The 24,631-nt window shown below is 41.4% G+C and overlaps 1 protein-coding gene across 4 annotated transcripts in view; it reads right to left on the reverse strand.

Annotated features, from left to right (window-relative positions):
• Positions 1-24,631, reverse strand: part of TNC (tenascin C) — a 98,478-nt gene that overhangs the window by 59,522 nt on the left and 14,325 nt on the right. For all 4 annotated transcript variants that reach the window (XM_007968264.3, XM_037984247.2, XM_037984241.2 and 1 more), the window contains exons 2-6: positions 11,560-12,152; positions 6,723-8,132; positions 5,109-5,372; positions 3,590-3,705; positions 2,659-2,815 (exon numbers count right to left, since the gene is read on the reverse strand). In XM_007968264.3, the coding sequence (XP_007966455.3) occupies positions 2,659-2,815; positions 3,590-3,705; positions 5,109-5,372; positions 6,723-8,132; positions 11,560-12,016 (2,404 nt within the window). In that variant the 5' untranslated portion in view covers positions 12,017-12,152. The remainder of the gene's footprint in view (positions 1-2,658; positions 2,816-3,589; positions 3,706-5,108; positions 5,373-6,722; positions 8,133-11,559; positions 12,153-24,631) is intronic.

The following is a 24,631-nucleotide window of genomic DNA, read 5'->3' on the forward strand; positions in this document are numbered from 1 at the left end:
TCTTCTTCTTCTTCTTCTTCTTCTTCTTCTTCTTCCTCGTCATCGTCTTCTTCTTCTTCATGTTTGTGTTTTCAGCATTTGTTCGGTAAACAATAACAAGTGACAGGAAATTGGCTTTATATGGCGAATGAAAAGGAAGAATAATTCACAGCTGATTGTGAGAAAACTGCAGAGTCTGTTTTTGAAGTCTAGCTGTTGATACATCAGTCTCAGCTCACAGATGATATAAAATGCACAACGAAAATGATGCCACAAAAATGGACAGAAGCTGCCTGCTCTATGTCATTATAGGTGCTAGCAAGCACTCAAACCGTACCTACTGCCTTCCTTAGTCCCCTTACATTAAAGAAGTGGAGATTCGGTCAAGGACACTGATATGCCCCTAGATTTGGGGCCCTTGAATAGCAGAAACTAACAATGCTCTGTACTTATCAGGTGCAAACATGGTGCTTTGTTATTTATGTCTTGAGTCTTATGACAACCTCACAAGGAGGATACTGTAAACCCATTTTTCAGCTGTTGGATCTGGAGCTTAAAGAAATAGATTTTTCCAAGGTGATGGTGAATGGTAAAAATGGAATTCAAACTCAGAACTCATTGAATCCAAAGCCCCTCCTTTTCCCCCTTTACATGACAACACCTTTCAAAAATATTGACCTCAAAAGTAAATATAATACCACCTTGATATAGATGCCAGACAGAAGGAGCCAAATGTGTTTTGAACTGGAAATTTAAGGCCCTTTAAATCTGGAAAAAAGGTTAAAGGTTCAAAGGTTTCAGGTATATGTGGTAAATTGCGGCTGGCCACAGTGGCTCACGCCTGTAATCCCAGCACCTTAGGAGGCCGAGGTGGGTGGATCACTTGAGGTCAGGAGTTCAAAACCGGCCTGGCCAACATGGTGAAATCCTGTCTGTACTAAAAATACAAAATAAACAGGTAAATATCTGTCCCCCTATGTTGAAATTTATATGATTATGCAACTTCAAATGTTGGAATGTTTGTTTAAAATAAGAAGAAATAAAGCAGACGATTCCCAAATTTTAGATTTTAAAAAATCTAAAATAAGAAGAAATAAAGCAGACAATTCCCAAATTTAGATAAAAAAGAAAAGAGCAGTGAAAAAAAAAAGTCTTTTGTATTGTCAGTGTACCTCCTCCATAGCAACTAAGCATTTGCTTTGTCTTTTCTTTGTCTTTCTGGTGATCTAATGATTTTTTTTTTTTCCTGTTGGTACCTGCTTTTCTACCTACCACAGAGAGATGTTGTCAGGATGATGGAAAACACTTGCTTATGGAAGAGAAAATTCTTTGAATTGGCTCTGAGCTAGGCAAAATGTGCAAATATTTAAACGCAAGATGTTCTTTCTTGTCATTAGCAACTGATTTAATTTTTCCAACAACCCCTGCCAAGAAGAGTCAATTACTTAAAGAGTTGGCGCATATGTTATCTTGAAGAAAATAAAGAGGTTTTCCTATATGGAAGTGCAAAATTATGTACGTTTTTCTTTTTAAAACATTGCGGCCTGGCACGGTGGCTCACATCTGTAATCCTAGCACTTTAAGAGGCTGAGGTGAGTGGATCACTTGAGGTCAGGAGTTGGAAACCAGCCTGGCCAGCATGCTGAAACCCCCTCTCTACTAAAATACAAAAAAATTAGCCAGGTGTGGTGGCGGGAGCCTGTAATCCCAGCTAATTGGGAGACTAAGACAGAAACACCACTTGAATCCAGGAGGCAGAGGTTGCAGTGAGCTGAGATTGCACCACTGCACCCCAGCCTGGGTGACAGAAAAAAAAGAAAAAAAAAGTCGCTCCCTGTTGGAGCAACTCCAAATTCAGGTCTTTTTCTCACCAAATGATCTAGTACTGCTAAATCCTATTCTACTCCCAAGAAGTTCTGACATCATTAGTATTGAAAGAAATTTTATTTAGGTTTCCATTGAAGAGATGGAATCAACATTCTGCATAAACCAGAGCCTAGTCAATGTTAGTGGAAATGGGGTAAAATTATAAAACTTACCCTGGCTTAAAGTTATGCCCCGATAGTGTTACCTATGTGACGTTAAAGTCATTGAGCTTCTTTAAGCCTTAACATTAATATTTTTCCTTCCTCTGTCCTAGAACTGGGTGCTAATATTAAACTAGCGATATGGTAGATTGTTAGCAATGGGCTTAATTATCTTCAGGTAGTCACGCCCCTTTGAAAGGCGATTTTGAAATTCCTTTCATCAAGAGATGGATCTGTTTCTCTATTCCTTAAATATAAACTGGCCATGGGATGTGCTTTGATAGAAGTGATATAATGCCAATTTTGAACCTGTTCAATAGCTATGTGAACGGGACCAGCATCCTGGAGAATGAGAGATCCTGTGAAACAAAAAGACACCATCTTGGCTAAGGTCATCCTAGGCCAATCCACCCCTAAAGCACACGGATATATGAGGAGTGCAGCCAAGAACAGATAAACTGCTCAGCTGAGCCCAAACCCAAATCACCAACATGCAAAGAATTGTTATTTTAGACCACTGTATCTGGACTTTTAAAAATGTAGCAAAAGTTAAATGATACAGATGCTATATGAGAAGGCACTTTCTCAACCAGGAGGCGCTATGAGGTACAATCAGCCTTATCATTCTATAAGTATTAAAGGTGATACTCACGTGTGGTGGTCACCCTCTTCAGGCCAGGGCCCCGGGTATTGTTTTTCACTATGTGCAGAGATATCTCATACTCTTGCCCAGGAGCCAGACCAGTTTGCCGGTAAGAGGTCTCTGGCCTCCTCAGGCTTTTGGTGATCTCTCCCTCATCTTCTTTATTCTGAGAGATAGAGGCAGCTTAGTAAGACTTAGGGGAGGTGTCAGTCTCTTAATTTATGTGATTCATTCACTCTGCATTCATTCATTCCTCTTTTATTCTTTATTAGGCACTATCTATTCATTAGGCACTTACTATGCATCAGATCAGTATGTGAGCTACTGAGGACACAGAGATGATAAAGACATTTCTCTAGTTTGTTTCTCCCTCTTGTAAACATTTACCCCTTTGTCATGCAAGTCAAATGACAGAATGTGAGAACCAAAGGAATTCTGAAAGCACAAGCTCAATCCCTCCTTTGGTAGACTGAGGCCAGCATCAGAGAAGCAGGGTGATTGTTGCAAAGTCACACAGCTAGTTGGTGGCAGAGCCTGGGCTTAAATTCGGAGAACAAGTTCCCTCCCTCACATGTACATTTGGGTCTGGACAGAAGGGTTGCTCAAATCTGAGATGTACTGTAGTTTGAGGGAGAGACCATTTCTTCTCTTCTTTGCATCTGAGTAGAGATTCCCAAGGTGATGAGGATAATTGGAACCTTGAGGTGACAACTTCTCTTTGTCTAGGGTATCAGCCCTAAGTGCTAAACTTACTGACTTACTAAAATCAGGGGAAAACCAACATCCCTTAAAATATAGATGCAAACACAAAACATGCTAATTAGAGCCTTGTTCTCCACCAAAAACTAAGGAAAATGAGTTGACACAGAAGTCTTCAGAACCCTTTGGTCATCTTTCAAATTCTTGAGATCAAATGGATCTGCTTTTTTGTATTCCTTACCATATTCCGGAAGATGATCTCCCAGGTTTCAAAAGCGATATCTAGAGGATCCCACTCCACTTCCACAGATGTCTCCTTGATGGACTTGAATTTCAGGCCTTCAGGTGCAGGCAAGTCTGTAAGTAACAACACAAATAGAACATAAGGATAGGGCAGGTGTGTGCTTGGGCAACACAGCCACGATTCCACTAAACCAGACTGGATGTCTGCAACAGTCAGGGGCTGACAACCAGAGCAGGTGTCCTTTTAAAGCTTCTTCTGGGATGAGGTCTATTATGAGGTTGTATAAAAATTATTATTAGGATAAACAGCATGATTAATTTTGGCAATTTCATATGGTTAAATCTAAAATGAATGCAGGCTTTGGAATCAGACAGACTTGGGGTTAGAATCTAAGCTCTACTATTAATGTGAACTTGAGCAAATTGCACACAATGTTCTAAGCCTGAGTTTCTTCACCTGGAAAAAGAAGGTAAATATGTCTACTTCTTGGGAATGCATTGAGGAGTGAGTGATATACTCCACTCCAGTGTGTAGACTGCTGGGCCTGGTTTGTGGCACACAGAGCAAGTTGAATAAATGGCAGCCAATGTTATTATTAAGCAAGAAAGGGTCAATTTCTAGCCAGAACTTGCTTTTCAGATATGAAGATAATTATACTGATGCTAAACTCATAAACCAGAATGTTTCCACTTAAAAAAATAGTCAGTGAGCTCCACTGAAAAGTAATAGAGTGGTTAAGAACATAAACCTGCCAGGACTGCCAGGGTTAAAGTTTTGCCTCTACTCCTTGTTAACCGCATGATTTGGGATAAGATGCTTAACCATGCAGTCTCAGTGTCCTCATCTGTAAAATGGAGTTAACAATAGATCCTATTTCATACATATACTAACTCATATAATGAGGACTCTTTTTTTTTTTTTTTTTTTCTTGAGACAAAGTCTCATTCTGTCGCTCAGGCTGGAGTGCAGTGGCATGATCTCGGCTCACTGCAACTTCTTCCTCCTGGTTTCAAGCTATTCTCCGCCTCAGTCTCCCGAGTAGCTGGGATTACAGGCATGCACCAACGCGCCTGGCTAATTTTTGTATTTTTAGTAGAGATGGGGTTTCATGTTGGCCAGGCTGGTCTTGAATTTGTGACCTCAGGTGATCCACTTGCTTTGGCCTCTCAAAGTGCTAGGATTACAGGCATGAGCTACCACGCTGGCCCGGCCAAATGACCATTCTTGTACTAGTATGTAGACTGCTGACAACAAAGTCTGATACATAGTAAACACTTGCTAAATGTTACCTGTAATGATTTTCTCTGGCAGGAAGTATACAGGAGAGCAAGGAGAAAGATTTCATGGAAAACGAGGGATTTCTTTAAGAAATGATTCTATGGACTTAATTCTAGGCTCTTATTTGGTATAACTATAAAGAACAATATAGGATTGTAGGGGGCCGTGGCAAGGGAGGGTTATATACTGGGTGGGCTGAGGTCAGGTGAGGCTACCCTAAAGAGCTATGCTCACTCACACGTGGCCACCCTGGCACTGACAGGAATGCTCTTCTTGTTCTCCAGGATGGCAAATACACGGATAAAGTACTCCACACCAGGCTCCAGCTCCCGGATGATGGTAGACGTCTGGTCCCCAGGCACACGGAACTGCATTTCCAGGCCGCCCTCGTGGGTGGGCGTGTACACAACAAGGTACTCCGTGACCCGCATCTCATTGTCCCAGGCCAGGTTGACCGTCTCTTCCGTCACTTCTGTCACGATGAGGTCTTTGGGAGGAGACACTGGCAGGAATAAGAAAGGACATCTGGTGTCAACAATATGCCCTATAAAATCTCCCTAGGTTTGTTTCTCTTGACCTGTCTCTTCCACTGTCAGCCACAGAGCTCTGAAGATCTTCCACTGCCTCTAAAATGCAGACAGTATCAAGGACCCCCTGCTGTGATCCATCTTAAGACCTGTGGTGGCTGTTCCTTAGTCCATTTCCTTCAGGCTGGAGTCCCTTTGGTGTTTTGGCCTCTCCAACTTTCTCTGCTTCCTGAGTCTTAGTTCAGATGCAGGCTGTTGGCATGGGGAAGTGCAGTCTGAGCCTGACTCCCTGCTCTGAACTTCGAGTTACATGTCCCTAGCACTGGGAGGGTATTTTGGGTTCATCTGGTCTAATTCCTTACTTTACAGAGGTGAGTAAGGCAGAATGACTTGACCAAGCTTGCTCACGTCATCAAGTTTAGAACTTATATCTCCTCCCTGCCAGCCTGGTGTTCTTTCCAACCAGGCTTCCCTGCTTGGGCCGCACTGAACACAAAGCCATTTATTCATGTCTAGATTCCAATAACTTTAGTAAAGGCAAAGATTCTCTATTATGACAATTATAATATGGGAGGATGAGAGAAGCACAAAGAAGACACTCATTAAACATGAACATTATATTTCTCTCCTGTGTTTTCATTTAACCAGGGTTTCCTCAGCACTTACTATGTACCAGGACCCTTACTAACTGCCAGAAGTAGTGCCCTTTTAAGGATAGGAGCTTACAGTCTTTAGGATTAAAAAAACGAAACAAACAAAAAAACAAAACCAGTTACAAAAGACAGTTAAAAGACAGGTCAATCTTGCAGATAATAGGCATTTAGTCTTTAGCCGAGTATGCATTTGAAACAGTTGTTTTTATGTAATCTCACTGCATATTCAATTTGGCTGAATTTTTATGTCCATCCAAATAGAGAGACTTTTTTACTGTTGATTTGATGTCAGTGGAGAGTAGGAAATAAAATTGATATTTAGCAAAAGAGAGGTTATCCCTTTATCTACCTCATCTTGAACACTACATGTTAAACTCTATGTAGATGAGTTAGGTAGACTCGAATAGCAGCTCTGTGATGTGTCAGCTATGTGTCCCTGGGACAATTATATAACCTCTCTGAGCCCTTCAGCCCTTAAATAGGTCACCTTGTAACAACTGAATGACAGGGCCCCCTTCAAGAGTCATTATGGGTGTGTGTTTAAATGGATATATTAATATGTGCAAAGAATCAGTGTGTATGTATGTTTATAAATATAAACATAGTTTTCCAACTCATACTAGGAGTCCACTCCATCACAGCCATCATGCTTGTCTGCACCCTGGGACTCACCCTCTGAGCAGTCTTCTCCGGCGTAGCCCTCGTTGCAGATGCAGCGGCCTGAGACGCATTGTCCTAAGTTGCTGCAGTCACTGGGGCAGGAGCGCTGGCCACAGTCCAGGCCTGTGAAGCCCTCGTGGCAGATGCATTGGCCGTCCATGCAGCGGCCCTGGCCATGACAGTCACTGGGACATCTTTGCTCCTTGCAATCTTTGCCCATGAATCCTTCATGGCACACGCACTGCCCGTTCACACAGCGACCCTGGCCATGGCAGTCATTTGGACAGGAGAGTTCTGCGCAGTCAGGGCCGGTGAAGCCGTCCTCACAGACGCACTGTCCATCCACACAGCGGCCCCTGTTGCTGCAGTCCCGGGGGCACTGGCGATCCCGGCAGTCTTCACCTGTGTAGCCGTCATCACAAACACACATGCCATTCACACAGCGGCCGTGCTGGTGACAGTCATTGGGGCAGCTCATGTCACTGCAGTCATAGCCCTTGAAGCCTTGCTCACATACACATTTGCCCTGGACACAGCGGCCCCGACTGTGACAGTCGTTGGGGCACCGTAGCTGGCTGCAGTCTTCCCCAGTATAGCCCTCATCACACACACACTGCCCATTGACACAGCGGCCATGGCCACTGCAGCCATTGGGACACTTGAGCTCCCCACAGTCAGCTCCCGTGAAACCATCATCACACTCACACTGCCCGTCTACACAGCGGCCACGATTGTGACAGTCAGCAGGACACCTCTTCTCGCTGCAATCCACACCGGCAAAGCCCTCATCGCATACGCACTGCCCCTCCTCGCACCGGCCCTGGCCATGGCAGGCATGCGGGCAGGTGAGTTTCCCGCAGTCTTCACCTGTGAAGCCTTCTTCGCAGTAGCAGGTGCCATTGATGCAGCGGCCCCGGTCGAAGCAGTCATTGGGGCAGATGAGCTCACTGCAGTCTTCGCCAGTGAAACCCTCATCACACACGCACTCATTCTCCACGCATCGCCCACGGTTGTAGCAATTGTTGAGACACAGAGGCTTGTTGCAGTCATCGCCTGCAAAGCCATCGTGGCACACACACAAGCCATCTACACACATGCCGTGCTCCTCACTGCAGGGCACCGGGCAAATTTCCCGGCTGCAGTCAGCCCCGGCGTAGCCTTCGAAACAGATGCAGACTCCATTCATGCACTTGCCCTGGTCATTGCAGTCGCCAGGGCAAGCAAGCTGGCTGCAGTCCTCGCCCGTGAAGCCCTCGTCACAGATGCACTGCCCATCAATGCACTGGCCTTGAAGATTACAGTTGCCTGGACATTCGGGCTCAGAGCAGTTGGGGCCTTTCCAGCCAGGTTCGCAGACACAGCCACATCCTTCAGTGCTGAAGTTGCCCCGACCGCTGCAGAAGGGCCTGGTGTCCACGCGGCCTGCAACAAAAGAAGCAGAAGTTCTCAGCTGGGCTTAAGCAGCCATATTTCTCGGCATCTACCCAGGGCACCCAGATTCAAATTCAGCTGAAGGATGGTTGCATCCTCAGGCTCCATCTGGCTTGAGAACCATTTGTTGTAGTGTATGAAATCAGATGAGACTCACATCCAGTTATACCAGGTAGGAATTCATAACCTGAACTCCCCAAAATTATAGGCTTGTATGCCAAAACAGTGTGTGATTATGCATAGGGGTGTGTGTGTGTGAGTGTGTGTGTGTATTTCCACCCCTGGGGAGTGCATTCATAGTTTTTGTCACATTTTCAAGAAGTCTTACTATTTCTATGATGATTATGAGTCATACATTAGGCTGGGCTGTGTTACCATATATATATATATATATATTTTTTTTTTTTTTTGAGACGGAGTCTCGCTCTGTCACCCAGGCGGAAGTGCAGTGGCACCATCTCTGCTCACTGCAAGCTCTGCCTCCCTGGTTCATGCCATTCTCCTGCCTCAGCCTTCTGAGTAACTGGGACTACAGGAGGCCATCACCACGCCGGGCCAATTTTTTTGTGTTTTTAGTAGAGACGGTGTTTCACCGTGTTAGCCAGGCTGTTCTCGATCTCCTGACCTTGTTATCTGCCCGCCTTGGCCTCCCAAAGTGCTGGGATTTCAGGCGTGAGCCACCATGCCTGGCCACTGTGTTACTATTTCTTTAGTGTGTGGTCAAGGCCGGGCACATAAAAGATTCCCAAGAAATAGTTGTTGAGCTGAATGTAATTCTAACTTTTTGATTCAATATCTATGCCACATTTGGCAAGGGATTTAGACTATCTGGAGCTTAGTTTTCTTATAGATGAAGTTGGGCCAATAGCCCACTTCCCTGGGGAATATCCGAGTTAAGTGAACCCCTTAAGAGCTCACTCTTGTGTCCTTGTTATTTTTTTCTGTTTTCTTTTCCAAAGTTTTTGGTGGAAGGTTGGCTCAAGTTGGTATGTGGGTTTATATAACCAAAACATTCTAATTTTCCACAACTAAAATGAGGTAGCCAATGGCTTTCTAATTCTATAAGGACACCTTTCAGTTTGGCTCTGTCACCAGAAAAGTATCGTGCCTTTATCTTTTATTTATTTCTATCCTGAAGGCTAAGTGGAGGTCAACCTGGAGAATGTGGGGTCAAGGTTGACATTACTCGAGCTCCTTGAGGCCTAAATATTGCCTTAGCTCAGTTTGCAGAAGTCACTGGTCTGATCTCCATGGAGCTTAAGGAGAAGAAACAAAACCCACTTCTAAATAATCTGCACTGGAATATATTCACTCTATATTCTCTGTACCTAGAAACAGCTTGTATTAATATATTTTATCTCCTTCTTGACAGCAGGAAGTAAGAATATTTTTAAAGCTGATTTGTAAAGTGAGAGTCTAAGTCTGTACTGTCTAGTATGGTGGCCCTTGGCCACACGTGGTTATTAGGCATTGAAACGTGGCTAGTCTAAATTGAGATGTTCTGTAAGTGTAAAATACACATCAGATTCCAAATAGTATGAAATAATAGACTGAAAAATATCCATTAATAATTTTTATATTGATTTCAGGCTGAAAAACTGATATTTTGGCTACATTGAATTAAATAAGAGATGATTAAAATTGTTTACCTGTTTCTTTCTCTTTTCACACGACTGCTAGAAAATTTAAGATTACGTGTATGACTCATATTTTCATTAGAGAGCACTGCTCTAAATAATCGTTTTAACTGACTACTTAGCATGACTCCTGCTGTGTATTCTCATCTGCATTTTTCCAGGGAGTTGGCAGAAGTGGAAGATAAACTAACTTATGCCTAAAGAAAATGTTTTCAAATGGGTTTAAGCGATTCTCCTGCCGCAGCCTCCCGAGTAGCTGGGATTACAGGCGTGCACCACCATGCCCGGCTAATTTTTTGTACTTTTAGTAGAGACAGGATTTCACCGTGGCCAGGCTAGTCTTGAACTCCTGACCTCAGGTGATCCGCCCCCCTCAGCCTCCCAAAGTGCTGGGATCACAGGCGTGAGCCACTGTGGCCAGCCAGGTTTACTCTTGAAATAATTGTTGAAGAACATTTTGTTAATTTTTTTCTGAGTGGTGGACACAGATTTTCAGCTCTGATTTGAAGTTGTTGAAACTCCTGTAGCTTTATCAACTTTAGTTATTGGAGATAAAGACATAATTCTAAAGCAGCAAAATTCCTTGAAGTAAGATGCATGTGGAAACAGGGCATCCATGGGGCATCCATGGGAGAGTATGAGCTCTGGAGACACACAGGCACATGCAAAGTCCCTATCTCTCTTTCTGTCTCTCTCCCTCTCTCTCTCTCTTTTTTTTTTTTTGGATGGTGTTTCGCTCTTGTCACCTAAGCTGGAGTGCAATGGCACGATCTCAGCTCACTGCAACTTCTGCCTCTTGGTTTCAAGTGATTCTTCTGCCTCAGCCTCCTGAGTAGCTGGAATTACAGGCATGTACCACCACAGCTGACTAATTTTGTATTTTTAGTAGAGATGGGGTTTCACTATGTAGGCCAGGCTAGTCTTGAACTCCTGACCTCAGGTTATCTGCCCACCTCAGCCTCCCAAAGTGCTGGGATTACAAGTGTGAGCCACTGCACTCGGTCAAAGCCCCTATCTCTTATTGCTCTTTGTGTCAACTTGTGCCAGTGGGTCATCTTGTGCCAGTGGGTTAATCCCTTTGAGTCTCATTTCTTTGATCTGCAGAAGAGGACTTATCTTCCACTTATCTAACCGTATTACAGGGCTGTTGGGAGGATTAAATGAGATAATACAACAGTGCCTGTTACACAGAGGTAGCTTATATGATTGTAATCATTATAATTGCTATTAAATTGAAACTTTTTTTCTAATTCTTATAGACTCAGCATTATCACAGGCAGCACTGTGCATTTGTAAGAATACTGAAATGTGAGGAACTTAACTCCTTATTGGAGGACCTTCAGGAATCGCATCCTCCTTCCAGGCCTCAGTTTCTGTATTTGTACAATGAGGTGATGGGGCCACACCAATACGTATCAGAGAGTGCTCTCTGGGGAGAAATTTCATGGCGTACTCATAGGTTTTGGGGTAGAAAGTGGGTAGATTTCATGGTCAAATACGTTTTAGAAATTTATAATTAAAGTGAAATAGGATTTTTCAAAGCAGGGTTTATCAGAAGCCTGAAAATTCCTCTGAGAAGCAGTTGTCCCCATGACTCCTCCAAGCAGGAGAGAGATGGCTGCAGTCTCCACATTTATTTGAACGTAAAATCTCTTTGTAATGAACACTCTGGAAGCTAGTTTTCTAGTGAGCCCACTTTGGAAGCAAGTGATGGATGCTGCTATGCTCTTCATTTCTCCGTATTTGCACAGTGTGGGACTGGGCCGGTCGCCAGCTCATACCTATGGCAGACTGGAGACAGCAGCCTGCTCCTGCAGCACATTGCTCCCTCAGGGAAGACACCAGGTTCTCCAGCTCCTCCAGTCTGCTCAGTAGCTCCTTAACATCAGGGGCTGCGGCACAGCCACAGGCCCGGCGGGGGATGTTGATGCGATGTGTGAACACAATCTGGTTTTCCCCATCCACTGTGTGCTCCTGGAAGCTTTCGCTGGGCTCTGAAGGTGGGGCCAGGTCTTTCTCCCCACTGGCTGACTCCAGATCCACCGAACACTGGGATCCCACTGGCAGCTTGATGTTGTAGACGTGGTTAAACACCACTGGCTGGTTCTCCTCTGGCAGGGTGATGTTCACCCCACTCTGTCGCTTGTGCCGGATGACTTTCTTGAGGACCCCACCTTCGGTGAGGAGGGCAAGCAAAGCAAGAAGGACACCTGCCGACAGCCGAGTCATGGCCCCCATGGTGGAGGTGGGTTTGGCTGGGTGCTGCTGGGGTTCTACGGTTCTGGGGTGTCTCACTCTCAGCAGAATTGGGGATTTAGAAGCACAATGTAGACTTCAAATCCGTTGTCCCTGATCTTCTTGAAAAAATTATTTTCTACAAGCAAAGATGAAGAAAAAAATTATGAGTATCTACTATTGAATATATTGAATATCTGTAATTCTAAGTGAATTTTGATTTTATATCCCTGTATTTGAAGCTCTCCTGATAATTTTTCATTACATACCCTTGTAAAAACATAAAATGGTCTCTAAAAGAACTTTGTCACTTGAAGGAATGATTTCACTCACTATTCAACTTCTGGAAATTTAAGGAGACAGAAAAATAGAGAGAAAAAAGGTAAAATATTGAAATAAAATAGACATAGGTTGGTATCTTGGCTGTAGCTCTGGTCCCTTGGATAAGTTATGTAATTTTTCTTTGCCTTATTTCACTTTCTGTATAGTGAAGATCATAATTGCTAATGACAGGGTTAAAAGAATGATGTAGAAGTTATTTTGTATTCAGTAATTCCTTCGGTATTTACAAAGTCCTCTGAATGAATTATTACAGTGTTATAAAGGCCCTAGTCCCGGCAGATGTTCAGTAACTCTTGCCTCTTATTATTGATCTTCAAAACTGATTTTCACACCATCTGCTGGTTCTCTTCTGTCATAAGAGGTAGAGGTTAATATAAAGGACGACTCTAGGAGGCAAACTGAATTTTAATTCCAGTCGAGTTTCTTACTAGTTATGTGACTGTCAGCATAGCATTCAGTCTACTCCTCTGCACCTCAGTTTCCCTGCTCCTGGATTTATTTCCAAAACCTTCAAAAGTCCAGTTTTTAGAAGAGCCTGACAGAATATTCCTGAACCAGTTGTCTAAACTGAAATTCACAGCTCAGAAAGGATGTCCAAGAGCCTCTGATGTCTTCTCCAATCAACAAATACTTAGAGCATTTTTACAGAGGTCTGAGGGTGGGAGAAATAAATATAAGACCAGGTGTATATATACCATCAGGGCAGTTAACAATAGAATTAAGAAGAAAATGGAATAATCCATTCAGTACTTAAGGAGCAAAGCAAGAAAGAATGTATAGGATTTGTTTTGTGGTATAGTGTATAACTGCCTATGGGGTTTGAAAATAAAAAGGAATGGTCAAGAGAAAGGTGGGGCATAGCTTATGGGAAAGGGAGAGTAAAATTTAAACTGAGACTTAAATAGTGAGAAGAATTAGATGGGAACAGAATATGGAGGAGAATATGCTACCATGAAGCAGTTCTCACTTTGCCAAGTTATCTTATTCATCTGTCTTGGAGCTATTCACCGGTAGGGGCAATCAGGCCGCAGAGAAAAGGGGACTTGTCAGAGGCAGTTGAGAAACTAAATAAAGACAGGAAGAAATGGCAGTTATAATATTGACTAAAACAATGCCATGGAGGCATGTGAAAGTGATCTACACATGATATGAAGTCATTCATGGTTTTCTTTAATTAGGGAATGCACCTGAGTAAAGTTCAAATGATAATTGAAGAGCTATTTATTTATTTATTTATTTATTTATTTTCTGAGAAGGAGTCTTGCTCTGTTGTCCAGGCTGGGGTGCAATGACGTGATCTCGGCTCACTGCAACCTCCATTCCCCAGGTTCAAGCGATCCTCCTGCCTTAGCTTCCCAAGTAGCTGGGATTACAGGTGCATGCTGCCATGCCCAGCTAATTTTTTTTTTTTTTTTTTTTTTTTTAGTAGAGATAGTGTTTCTCCGTGTTCCCCAGGCTGGTCCCAAACTCCTGAGTTCAGGCAATCCACCTGCCTTGACCTCCCACATTGCTAGGATTACAGTCATGAGCCACCGTGCCCGGCTGATATTTGTTTTTTAACATGTCATTTAGAAATTGACACTTCCCTATGCCCATGATGTTCTTATATTTGCACATTGTAAGTTAGTTGTTTATGTCAATTAGTGGTGGTGCTTGGATTGCTCAGCCTATAAGAAGGTTTCTAACTTTTTTCTGGAAAGATTTTATCCTAATGATAGAATGCATCAACATGATCCCAACTGACTATCTCCTTCTTCATGACAGAAAGCCTTTGCAAAACTTAGAGAGGAATTGCGGCAAAGAAAATTGAACTGGGAAACATTTCTATATGACTGATCAGGGGCCTAAAGACTGAGAAAGCATAGTGCATTTAACCAAGAAGGTCCTATCCACATACCCACCACATTCTAATTATATTCTTATTGACACTTTACCAACTATTCCCGTAATATATATTTAGGGCATCTTCTCCTAGTTAGACCAAAAACAAACAAAAAAACAAACAACCCCCCCCCCCAAAAAAACAAACAAACAAAAACCAAAAAAAAAAAAAAAAACAAACCCAAAAAACAAAGAAACAAAAAACACCCAACCTTCTTTTGAGCATGCTTTCTCATTGAAATTAGCTCCTTAACTAACAATGTGTGGGTCTGTAATGTAGGTAAGGCCACTGAATGAAGATTATTATAAAAAAGGAGACTTGGCATGTTCTCTCCTTTCAAACCAATTTGGCCATCTTACGTGTTTACTGGACAAATATTTATTGGTTGCACAGTCTACTAGAATAGCTGCTCTAACTCTCTTCACCTTCACAAAGTTCTACTTTCCTACTCGTTTCCCATCAATTCTTAGCATTTTTTTTTTTTTTTTTAGAAAGGGCCACGGGCCAAGCTTGAAATGTTTTTGGACTTCTCCCTGACACTTTTGTGTGTGTTGCTAAATGACTTAAATTTCCATCTAAAAAGCCATTATAGTTGCTGATTGAGACTCCAAGGCAATGAGTTTAGAGTAATAATGACCAGAATGTGAGTAGTGTGAGGATTTCTCACTGTGTGTTTAAGAGATGTGCACCGGTACCACCAAATGTTGCATCGTTGGGGGAAAGAGTATGTTATTCTTGAACATTGTGTATTTCCTATTGGCTCATGGTGGTCTGAGGGAAGGCGGGTGTTTTTGTACTTTGGGAAAAATCCATTATATTTTCAGTGTTGTAGAAAATGATTAGGCTTTGGAATTAGACATACCTGGGTTCAAATGTCACTCATCAGCCCTGTAACTTTGGCAAGCTACTTATCCTCTCTAAACCATGACTTCATTTATAACACAGGAGTCAAAACCTTTCCAGAGAAAATTAAGGATTAGAGACCTGTACATAAAGTACCCAGCATGGTGTCAAGCCCGTAGTAGGCACTCATTAAACAGTAGTTCCTATTTTGTTGCACCCCTGGGAACAAAACCTAACAAGAGTCCATGCCAATAGCCTCCTTTTACTTAAGCCTGAGCTTGACCTCCTAGTTGAATACAGTCCTAAACTCAGCAGCAACTTGGATGTAGATCAAAGAAGAGCTGCAGAAATCACTGGTGGGCGAGGAGATAAATTTACTAGAACTAGAAATATTTATATGAGAGAGGGAAAAAATAGGGAGCAAATAATGACCTTTAAGAATATGAAAAATTCTCATGCAGACAACTGGCTGTTTTAAGTCTCCTTTGTGGATGAACCCAGGGAAAATTACTTGAGATTGCCGTTGGAGGTATTTAGGTTAGACATGAAGAATCATGTTCTGATAGTAGGACTTTTGTAATTTCAGAATGAGCAACTTATTCTACACAGACTCTTTAGAAAACACAAACAGATTCTAATCTTTATAGAAAATCGATCAGCAGTAAAAGGTCTGGAAAATATCTTGTAGGAGGAAGGACTACAGACCTGGGCATGTGTATTTTGTAGTTGAGAGAACCAAGGTTGAGTGAGTCAGGGTTACTATGTATAAATCCTGGCAAAGCAGGCACTGGCTTGCCTCTTGTAGCCCCTAAGGACAGAACAAGTGCCTGTGTGTGTGTGTGTGTGTGTTTACATGATGGGGATGGGGCAGGGAGGGAGGGTTGGTTATGAGAAGACAAATTTCAGCACAACAGGAGAAAGGCTTTTCTAGTTGGAATTGGCACCCAATAGAAAGGGCTTCTTTGGGAATGTAGCAGGTTCCAAAGCACCAGAATGTAAATAGAATGGTGTTGAAGGGCACAAGTTTTATAGGCAAATTGTCTTAGGTTTGAATTACTGTTTGATCACTTCCTGTTCCTTATGCAAGATATCGTCTGTGACCATAAGCTAGAGTCTTGTCATCAATAAATGTGTTAAGGGAGTCCTCATAGGATCATTGTGAAAAGTGCATGAGATAATGTGTGTAAAAGAAATGGCACACAGTCTTCGGTAGCAGTAAGAGCTTAATAAAGGGAAACATTTGTAATGAAAAATATGGACTTTAATGAATGTGTTTTTTTTCTAGGATTTTCTTTCTCCTAAACTTTGAAAGCCCTACTTTGGCATATGTCTGTTTTTAAGAAAAGACAAGAGTTCTGCAGCAAAGTGAGAACTTTTGCTCTCTCAATGATCCCAGAAAATATGCATGCCCTGATAAATATATACATATATATCTCACCATATATAATATTATAGTTGTTCCAATTATATTATATATATTATTATATTATAATATGTGATGTAACATATTAAATATAAAACAATGAAAGATAATATAATATAGATAATATATTACATATTATGTTATATATGTAAGTGTGTGTATATCTTTCATGGTGATATTTAAGGATCTGGTAAGTCAATGATTGCAAAGAAGGGCATCAGGAAGAGACATAGCCTTTGCATTGGTGCAAAATACAGATTTTTGGAGTCACATACCCAGGACAAAGCTATTTCCAAGCTAAGCGTGTTGTGCTGCCTTTTGCTCTGCCTCAGCTTATGTATCTAATGCAAAAGAAGACACATGTGTCTTTCTTTCTTTACCAAAATTAATTTTTAGAGTCAAATAAATACCCGTGAATTATGAAATTGTTTTTGTGAGATTTTCTATGTATCTCCATCCCTGTCAATGTCTCACAAACTAATTACTCTGGTGAAAAAAATCCACAATAAAAACTTCCCCATGAGATAGAAAATTTAAAAAGAGGTAAAACACTTTGAATTCATTGGTCTTGAGCTGCTCTGTCCAATATACCGCCTGTGATTATTAAAATTAATTAAAATTAAATGCAATTAAAAATCTCATTCCTCAGGTGATCACTCACATTTCAAGCACCTAAGAGCCCATGGGGCTTGTGGTCACAATATGAGACAGTGTAGATGAAGAACATCTCTGTCATCCAAAGAAGTTTTATTGAGCAGTACTGGTTTAGAGGATTGCTTGTTTTTACTAAGCCCATGGTACAAAATGAGGAGACTGAGACTTAAAGAGGTCAAGAAGAATCTACAAGAAAGTTTCAATGTTGTTAAGTTTCTTGACCAATGAAAATGGGTGAGTACCTCAGACACAAGTGCCTGGGGATTAGGGAGAAAAAATGGCTTCCTTTTAGCAACTAATTCAATTAACTATAGCAAGCATGTATGTGCATTGTAGTTTCCATACCTTACATGTTTGAACATATCCAGGTACAAGTGAGAAACAATCCTCAAGGCTATTGTTCTTTGCAGAGCTGAAGAGATAACTACCCTGTGTCAGATCAGCATCCTTTCCCCCAACCTTGTCCTTGGATTAAGAAATAAATTTTTCTGCCTCCCTCTGCACACCTTAGAGTCTCGTGAGAATCTTCTCCCCACGTCAGACTAAAACCAAATTGCTCCAGGAACCTCTCTGGCCAAGTCTGATGTCTCTTTCTGTCTGCTTCAGCCTCTTCTTAGAAGCTGGAGGAACTTGTCAAAGACAACTCATGACTCCCGTTCCTCTGCTGTCCCTGCACTGCTGTGCTCCAGTTTTGAGAGCACTCAGTCCATATCCTTCAGCCATCTAAACATTTCTGTTAATGAAGCAGCTGGGTATGGGGGAAAGAGTCTGGTCTTTGGAGTAAAATAAACCCGTGTTCAGATACAGTTCTATCACTTTAGCAGCTGCTCTCTATGGCCAATCCCTTTCCTCTCTGAACCTCACTTTCCCTGCCTCCTCTTCCCGGGGATACATATGCCTATCTCATAGTGTTGCAGGAGAGTGGGATGAAATGAGAAGACACATGTTAAGCTACTGGCACAGTGTCTGGCACACATTAAGGCGTGCTTAATATGTGACAGCTAATGATAACAGTAATGACAACACTGATCAAATACAGAATAGATCAGAAAGAAAACCTTGTCTCCAGAAGGGTTGGGGGAATCAGGGAGATATATTCATGACTATAATAAGTAACAAAAGAGACTGGCCAACTCATATCCATTGAGGGTCCCAAGAAAAACATCTCAAAAAAGTGGCATTTGAGATGTACTAGAAAGATGGGCAAGATTCTGAAAAATGGTTGGATACAACTCCAGTAGGTGGGTTCAAATGGAAGCCTACAGCATCCTAGAAAAAAGAAACACCATGAGAAAAGGCAAAGAAGTTGGAATGCATGGGTGGTGAGGAGAATTAAGAAGATGGCTGTAATAATAGTGGCTTATCCTTGTGGGTGCCAGACACATGCTAAGGTGGTGTAGTACGCAGGGAATATGGAGAGGTCTCATTCTACTAGGGTATGAAATAATGCATAGGAAAGTGGAAAGGCAGAGACTACATGGTGTTGGCAGAAGCCATATTGGGAAGGATATAAAAGATCAACATGAAAAGCTGGTACTTAACTCAGTAAGCAGTGTGGCACCTCTGTAAGACTAGGTGCCTAACTGCTCACAGTTAGTCATCTGTTGAGAAGGCTGGGTAGAATATAGGCTTTAATATTTAGTCCCCCATTCTCCAAATACCTGGTACATTTACGGCCCAAGCGCCCTACAAAAAATAAGAAGATGAAAACAATGGTCCTGAAAGCTTTTGGGGGGAGTGTGGGGTGAGAGAGGGGTTAAATGTTAAGCTTTCATCTTATTTCAGTTGCCTTGGTATTAAATGTTATCAGTGTTGAATCATTTCTTCAGATTTTGGCATTACAGACTTTTATTCAGAGCATTACTGTGAGATAATAATTTATTTATAAGGTTGAGAAACCAAGGCCAGTGTCATGCCAGTCTTAATGGCTTTTTAGCACATAATTCTACACATTAAGATGCCTATTGGCTTGTTGTCAAATCCTTCTTTTTTTCTCTTTTCCTAGTAGAGCTGTTTGGTAGCTAACCTTTTGGAAGCAGCAGGGAATAGACTAACAGTTATTTTTGGGCACCTCACTGCAGGACAAAGACCATTGCTAGATGAAGAAATCAACAATCTGAATTTTTCCCTGGTCACAGCTGGAGAATAAACAATTTCATTTTTAGATAAAGATAAAACTTCCAACTGGCTAGAATCATGTTTCAGAATTAGTTGCTTATGACTTCATTTTTAGTACCTCATGGAATATATTTATCTTGTTGACTTCAGCACGTACATGAAATATTCTAGGTTTGGGAGGACAAGGAGAATTCCTGTCATTTAGAAATGCAGATGAATTTGTTTCCACATCATTTTGGCAACCCATGAGGCAGCTTATACCAAATTTTTCTTCTCACTTACAGGCAAAAGAGTTTTATTGTGCATGGCCTGTCAAGCATAGAGTTGCTTACATGGGCGTTCTTAAATGTCCTAGAAATTCCTCACCCTTTGTCCTTCCCAACATCCATAAATTCCTTTTTGGAATGTGTCAGGAAAAGAGAGGAGCCAGGAAACAGCCTTAAGTGTGGATTTTTTTTTTCCCTGAGGACATCTGATCTCCATAGTTGAGTGAGTCCAGCACAACCTGTGTCATTAGAGAACTGAGAAAACTCTAACTGCCAAAGTAAAGACCCTCCTAACCCTAGGTGTTTGAAGAATTCCAGAACTGAGAAGTGGTTATCCATTTAGGCAGAGCCGTGGCTTAACTGATGCCCAGCTAAGATGTTGGGGGAGCCAGCGATTATCCGAGAGGACTGAGAATTATTTTTTAAATGATTTTTTCTTGCATTCAACAGAGATGTGTTGAACAAATGTAAGAACAGGCTATGGGATAGCCTAGTGGTGGGAGGGTGTTTCAGAAGCCAATGATGGTCTTGCCCTGAATGAGCTCACAGGTTGGTATAGAAAGCAGACATGTAAACAGATACCTGTTGCGAAGAATGAGAAATACTAACATTGACAAATATCAAAGAAACATCTGTGCAATATTTGAGGATATCTGCTCTCGCATCAGTCAAACACTGCTAGATCCTTACTCTGCCACTTGCTATTAATTTGAACCACATGGAATCACCACTCTTTTTTTTTTTTTTTATTATACTTTAAGTTCTAGGGTACATGTGCACAACGTGCAGCCTTGTTACATATGTATACATGTGCCATGCTGGTGTGCTGCACCCATCAACTCGCCAACTACATTAGGTATATCTCCCAAGGCTATCCCTTCCCCCTTCCCCCTCCCCACAACACGCCCCAGTGTGTGATGTTCCCCCTTGTGTGTCCAAGTGGGAATCACCACTGTTTTAGGTCAGAAATGGCTGGGTAGTAGGAAATCCACAGAGTTCCATCCAGTAGCTGTCTTGGTTGTGTAACATTGCCTGTCTGGGCCTTAATTTTCACATCTGAAATGGTACCACTAATATCAACTGCACAATAAAGTTCTTTCAACTGAAAGTGAGAAAAATGAGATAATACAGGCAAAACATTCAGTAGCTAACACTTAAAAAGAGGGAGACCTTAGCAACTGGTGTGTTTTGGTATTATATGATTATTCTGTCTTTTGCTTGGAGACGGCATTTCTAACAGAAGGCTAGTCTCTGAAGGATAAGATCTATAAGACAAATCTGGGAAGCCCTCTCTTTCCTGCTGTTGCTTTTTCCATGGAAATGTGTAAATCTTAGAGTTTCAATTTGTCAAGTAGCAGAGACACTCTAAAATTTTTAGGAAAGTGAGGAGGCTGTGGCTACAACCCTGGGTTTCCTCCTATGCTACCTCTTTTAACTCAGTAGCAAGAAAAGCAAACGAATTAGCCTGGGGTGGGGCTCTTTTCTGGGAGGTCAGGACCCTGGCCAAGGTTTCTCAGGGGCAGTGCTGCCGTTGGGATGGCTGTCCATGCTGCTGAGCCAGGGCTTTCTACAGAATAGACTGCCTGTGGTTTAGTCTTTCAAGACTGTGTTCCTAACGGGAAATATTTGGCCCAGCTTCTCAGTACTTTCCAAAGACACAGACAGACATCAAATTATAGAATCAAAATCATGCTTGAGCAGGACTTAGAAGCAACTGTAGAAGATCACTGGGTACAGGCATGGCAAGTCTGTGGCACAAAACACTTCATTCTAGTGCATGGGGCAGACACAGCTAATCAATAAACACACTTCTGAGGAAGCCTACTTAAGAATCATTCTGAATCATCACTTCAGGCAGCCAATTAAGTAGTATATAAATAGAGGTAGGTATATCATATGAAACTTATTTGCCATACTACCTAGTTATTTAAGAGAATAACTAAATTGAAACACCCACAGAGAGTCACTAGGTAATCAGTGGTGACTTTTACTAATTAACTATTAAAGCTGATATTAAAATCCAGAGATTTTGCCTTTGGGTCAAGGAGTTCAACTGAGATTGATCTTTTCCTCTAGACCACCGGGAGGCCTTCAAAAAAGAGTGCATATGTATCACATGGTGACTACAGTTAATAATAACATATTGTATACTTCAAATTTGTTAAGACAGTAGTAGATCTTAAGTGTCTTTATCATTGACACACAAAGGTAACTATGTAAAGCAATGGATGTGTTAATTAGCTTGAATCTGGTAATCATATCACAATATATACATATATTAAATCACCACGTTGTATACTTTAAATGTATAAAATTTTAATTTCTCAATTATACCTCAATAAAGCTGGGGAAAAAAACTTTAAAAAAGTGCATATGAAAGTCATTCAGTAATTCTTAGTCTGAGGTTATTGTAATGATCTCCAGAGAGAAATATAGGTAGTGGGATCCTGGAGTGCATTTGTGTTAAAGTATTTCTAGACTTCTTGGACCTGTTGAGGTTTTTGCTTTTCTGTCTCTCTATCCATCCATTCATCCAACTATCTACTTTTTCAATACATACGTGCCAAGCCCTGAGTTAAGTATGAACAATACAACACTGAAGAAGATAAATGTGTTCTGTATAATCACAAAGCTCATAATTTCCTCTCAAAGAGTCACAAAATGCTATTTATTTAGTTATTTATTTTTTGAGATGAAGTCTCACTCTGTTGCTCGGGCTGGAGTGCAGTGGTACGATCTTGGCTCATTGCAACTTCCACCTCCCAGGTTCAAGCGATTCTCTTGCCTCAGCCTCCTGAGTAACTGGGATCACAGGTGCCCACCACCATGCCCAGCTAACTTTTTGTATTTTTAGTAGAGACGGAGTTTCGTCATGTTGACCAGGCTGGTCTCGAACTCCTGACCTCAGGTGATCTGCCCGCCTCTGCCTCCCCAAATGCTAGGGTTACAGACATGAGCCACTGCACTCAGCCACAATTGATTTTAACTCCATGTATAGTTGATTTAGTATTTGTGATATTCTTAAGTGCCACTGCAGGTTGAGAATATGGTGAACACTCCCAAACCAATAGCAAGAGTATAAATGTTTTAACATTCTTTCAAGAGCAAATTGCTGTTTACTTACTATGGACCTCCCAATGTGCTGGATACTTTGGAAAATAGGCCAAGTAAGCAGTTATTTTTTGTTCCTAGAGATCTCAGAAACTAGAAGATCATATACAAGCAAGGTCTGGTATTAATGCCAGCCTGAATGAGATAATTGTGTGTCACTTTGCACTGGGAAGTTCATGGAGGGCTTCCTAGAAAAGCAAAGACTTACAATCACCAAATATTGGTTGAAGAGGCCTTGGAAGATCATTAAGAAGTTGACATAATAATAATAATAATAATAATCAGGAAGTTGACATCGTTATCATCACCATCATAAGTAATACAGATATCATTAACTATAATTTATTAAGTGTTGATTTTACCAGAGTGTGTGCTTAGTTAGCATTTTAAATTTCCAAGTTCAAATTCACATACAATTATGAGATAGTATTTGCACCCTCATTTTGCAGCTGAAAAAACTGAGGCATAGAGTCTTTACATGGTTTGTGCAGGTTCAGACGTTATTAAGTTATGGAGTCAGGATTTGAACGAAAGCCCATCTGAGTCCAAAGTCAGGGCTCTGAACTATGATTTTATACAGCCTTTTGTGCTGGAGGGCCAAGCAAAGGAGCTGTGAGTCAAGACCAGCCCCAACCTCTGACTATATAGCTTCCCAACACCTGGCTCAAAGCAGTATACAATCAATCCCGAGAAGTAGACCATTAAGATGCTAGACAGCCTGTGACTGCTGTGGAGATGAAGCAAGCTAACAGATACCTTTGGGATGCTGCCATTTCTCAGTGATCATTGAGCGAGGGTTCCAGATGCCTTGAAGGCTTCTAGAAGCCTTTTTGCCATCTCTGGGAGAATAAATCTATCAGTCCTTCAAGATGCTACTTTAAAAAATCTACTATTGAAAGTTTTATCAGGTAACTTTGGCCTAAATTTATCTTTCTCTCTTCTGAATTGTCTAGGGAATTGATATGATATTATTTCATTTATCATTTAAAAAAAGATTTGGAATGGCTTTATTACGCATGCATAATTCCATCTCTTAGGAAATTAGCTAATTCTAGCTTATATTTGTATTAGTCTATAAACAGTTGGTTTGCATACAGTTATTCTGCATGCAGTTAGATTGTATGTAGACTATAAGCTCTATGAGGGCAGGGATATATCTGAGACATTCATCTCTGAATGCCCAACACAAAACATTTTATCTAGAACATAGTAAATGCACAATATATTTATATTAAATAAAATGAAGCTGAATGTATTTCTTGGTAAGATGTATCAAGGAATTTATCACAGTCTCAGTTCTGAATTAGTTTGTTTTTGTTCATTCAGTTATTCAGTGAGTACTTACTACGTTCCAGACACTACACTAAGTGCAGAGGGTACAAAAGTGACAAAGACAGACCTAGCTCCTTCCCATGAGATTCTAGACATCAACCCAAGGGCTTTTAAGAGCTCAGTGCTTACTACTTTGAAACAAGATTTCTTTATGACCAAATAAACTTGGTCATAAAGTTTGGCCAGGCCTAAGATGCACTCAGCATGAAAATTTGGTTTTGGTGTGAAGAAAGCATCCTGGGTTATTAGTTAGTAGCACTTTCAATTTCATTGCAGTATTTGTCATTTTGTTGTACTGTTGTTAAATCTAGGTCTCCCTTCCTCATTTAAAATTTTTACCTTCATTACTTTTTTCCCAGATACTTGGCCTTTTATGAGGCCATATAACAGGAAGTGCAATAAATTGAAGATCTGGAGGAGAAGCTCTGAGCTCCACTTCTGCCAAGCAGGTCTGACCAACAGGCTCATTGTGTGACCTTGGGCAAGTCACATCCACTCTTGAGGTCTCAGTTTCTCATGTAAAATGAGCAACCGTGTATGGTTCCCAATTCTAACATCCCTTTGGTTCTAGTGATCTGTGGTCCATTGCTAATTTCACAATATTTTTGTTGAATTTTATTTTGATTTTCACTTTAGACCCAAGTCAA

The sequence above is a fragment of the Chlorocebus sabaeus genome, chromosome 12, assembly GCF_047675955.1.
Source record: "Chlorocebus sabaeus isolate Y175 chromosome 12, mChlSab1.0.hap1, whole genome shotgun sequence".
In the NCBI taxonomy this organism is placed as follows: domain Eukaryota; kingdom Metazoa; phylum Chordata; class Mammalia; order Primates; family Cercopithecidae; genus Chlorocebus; species Chlorocebus sabaeus.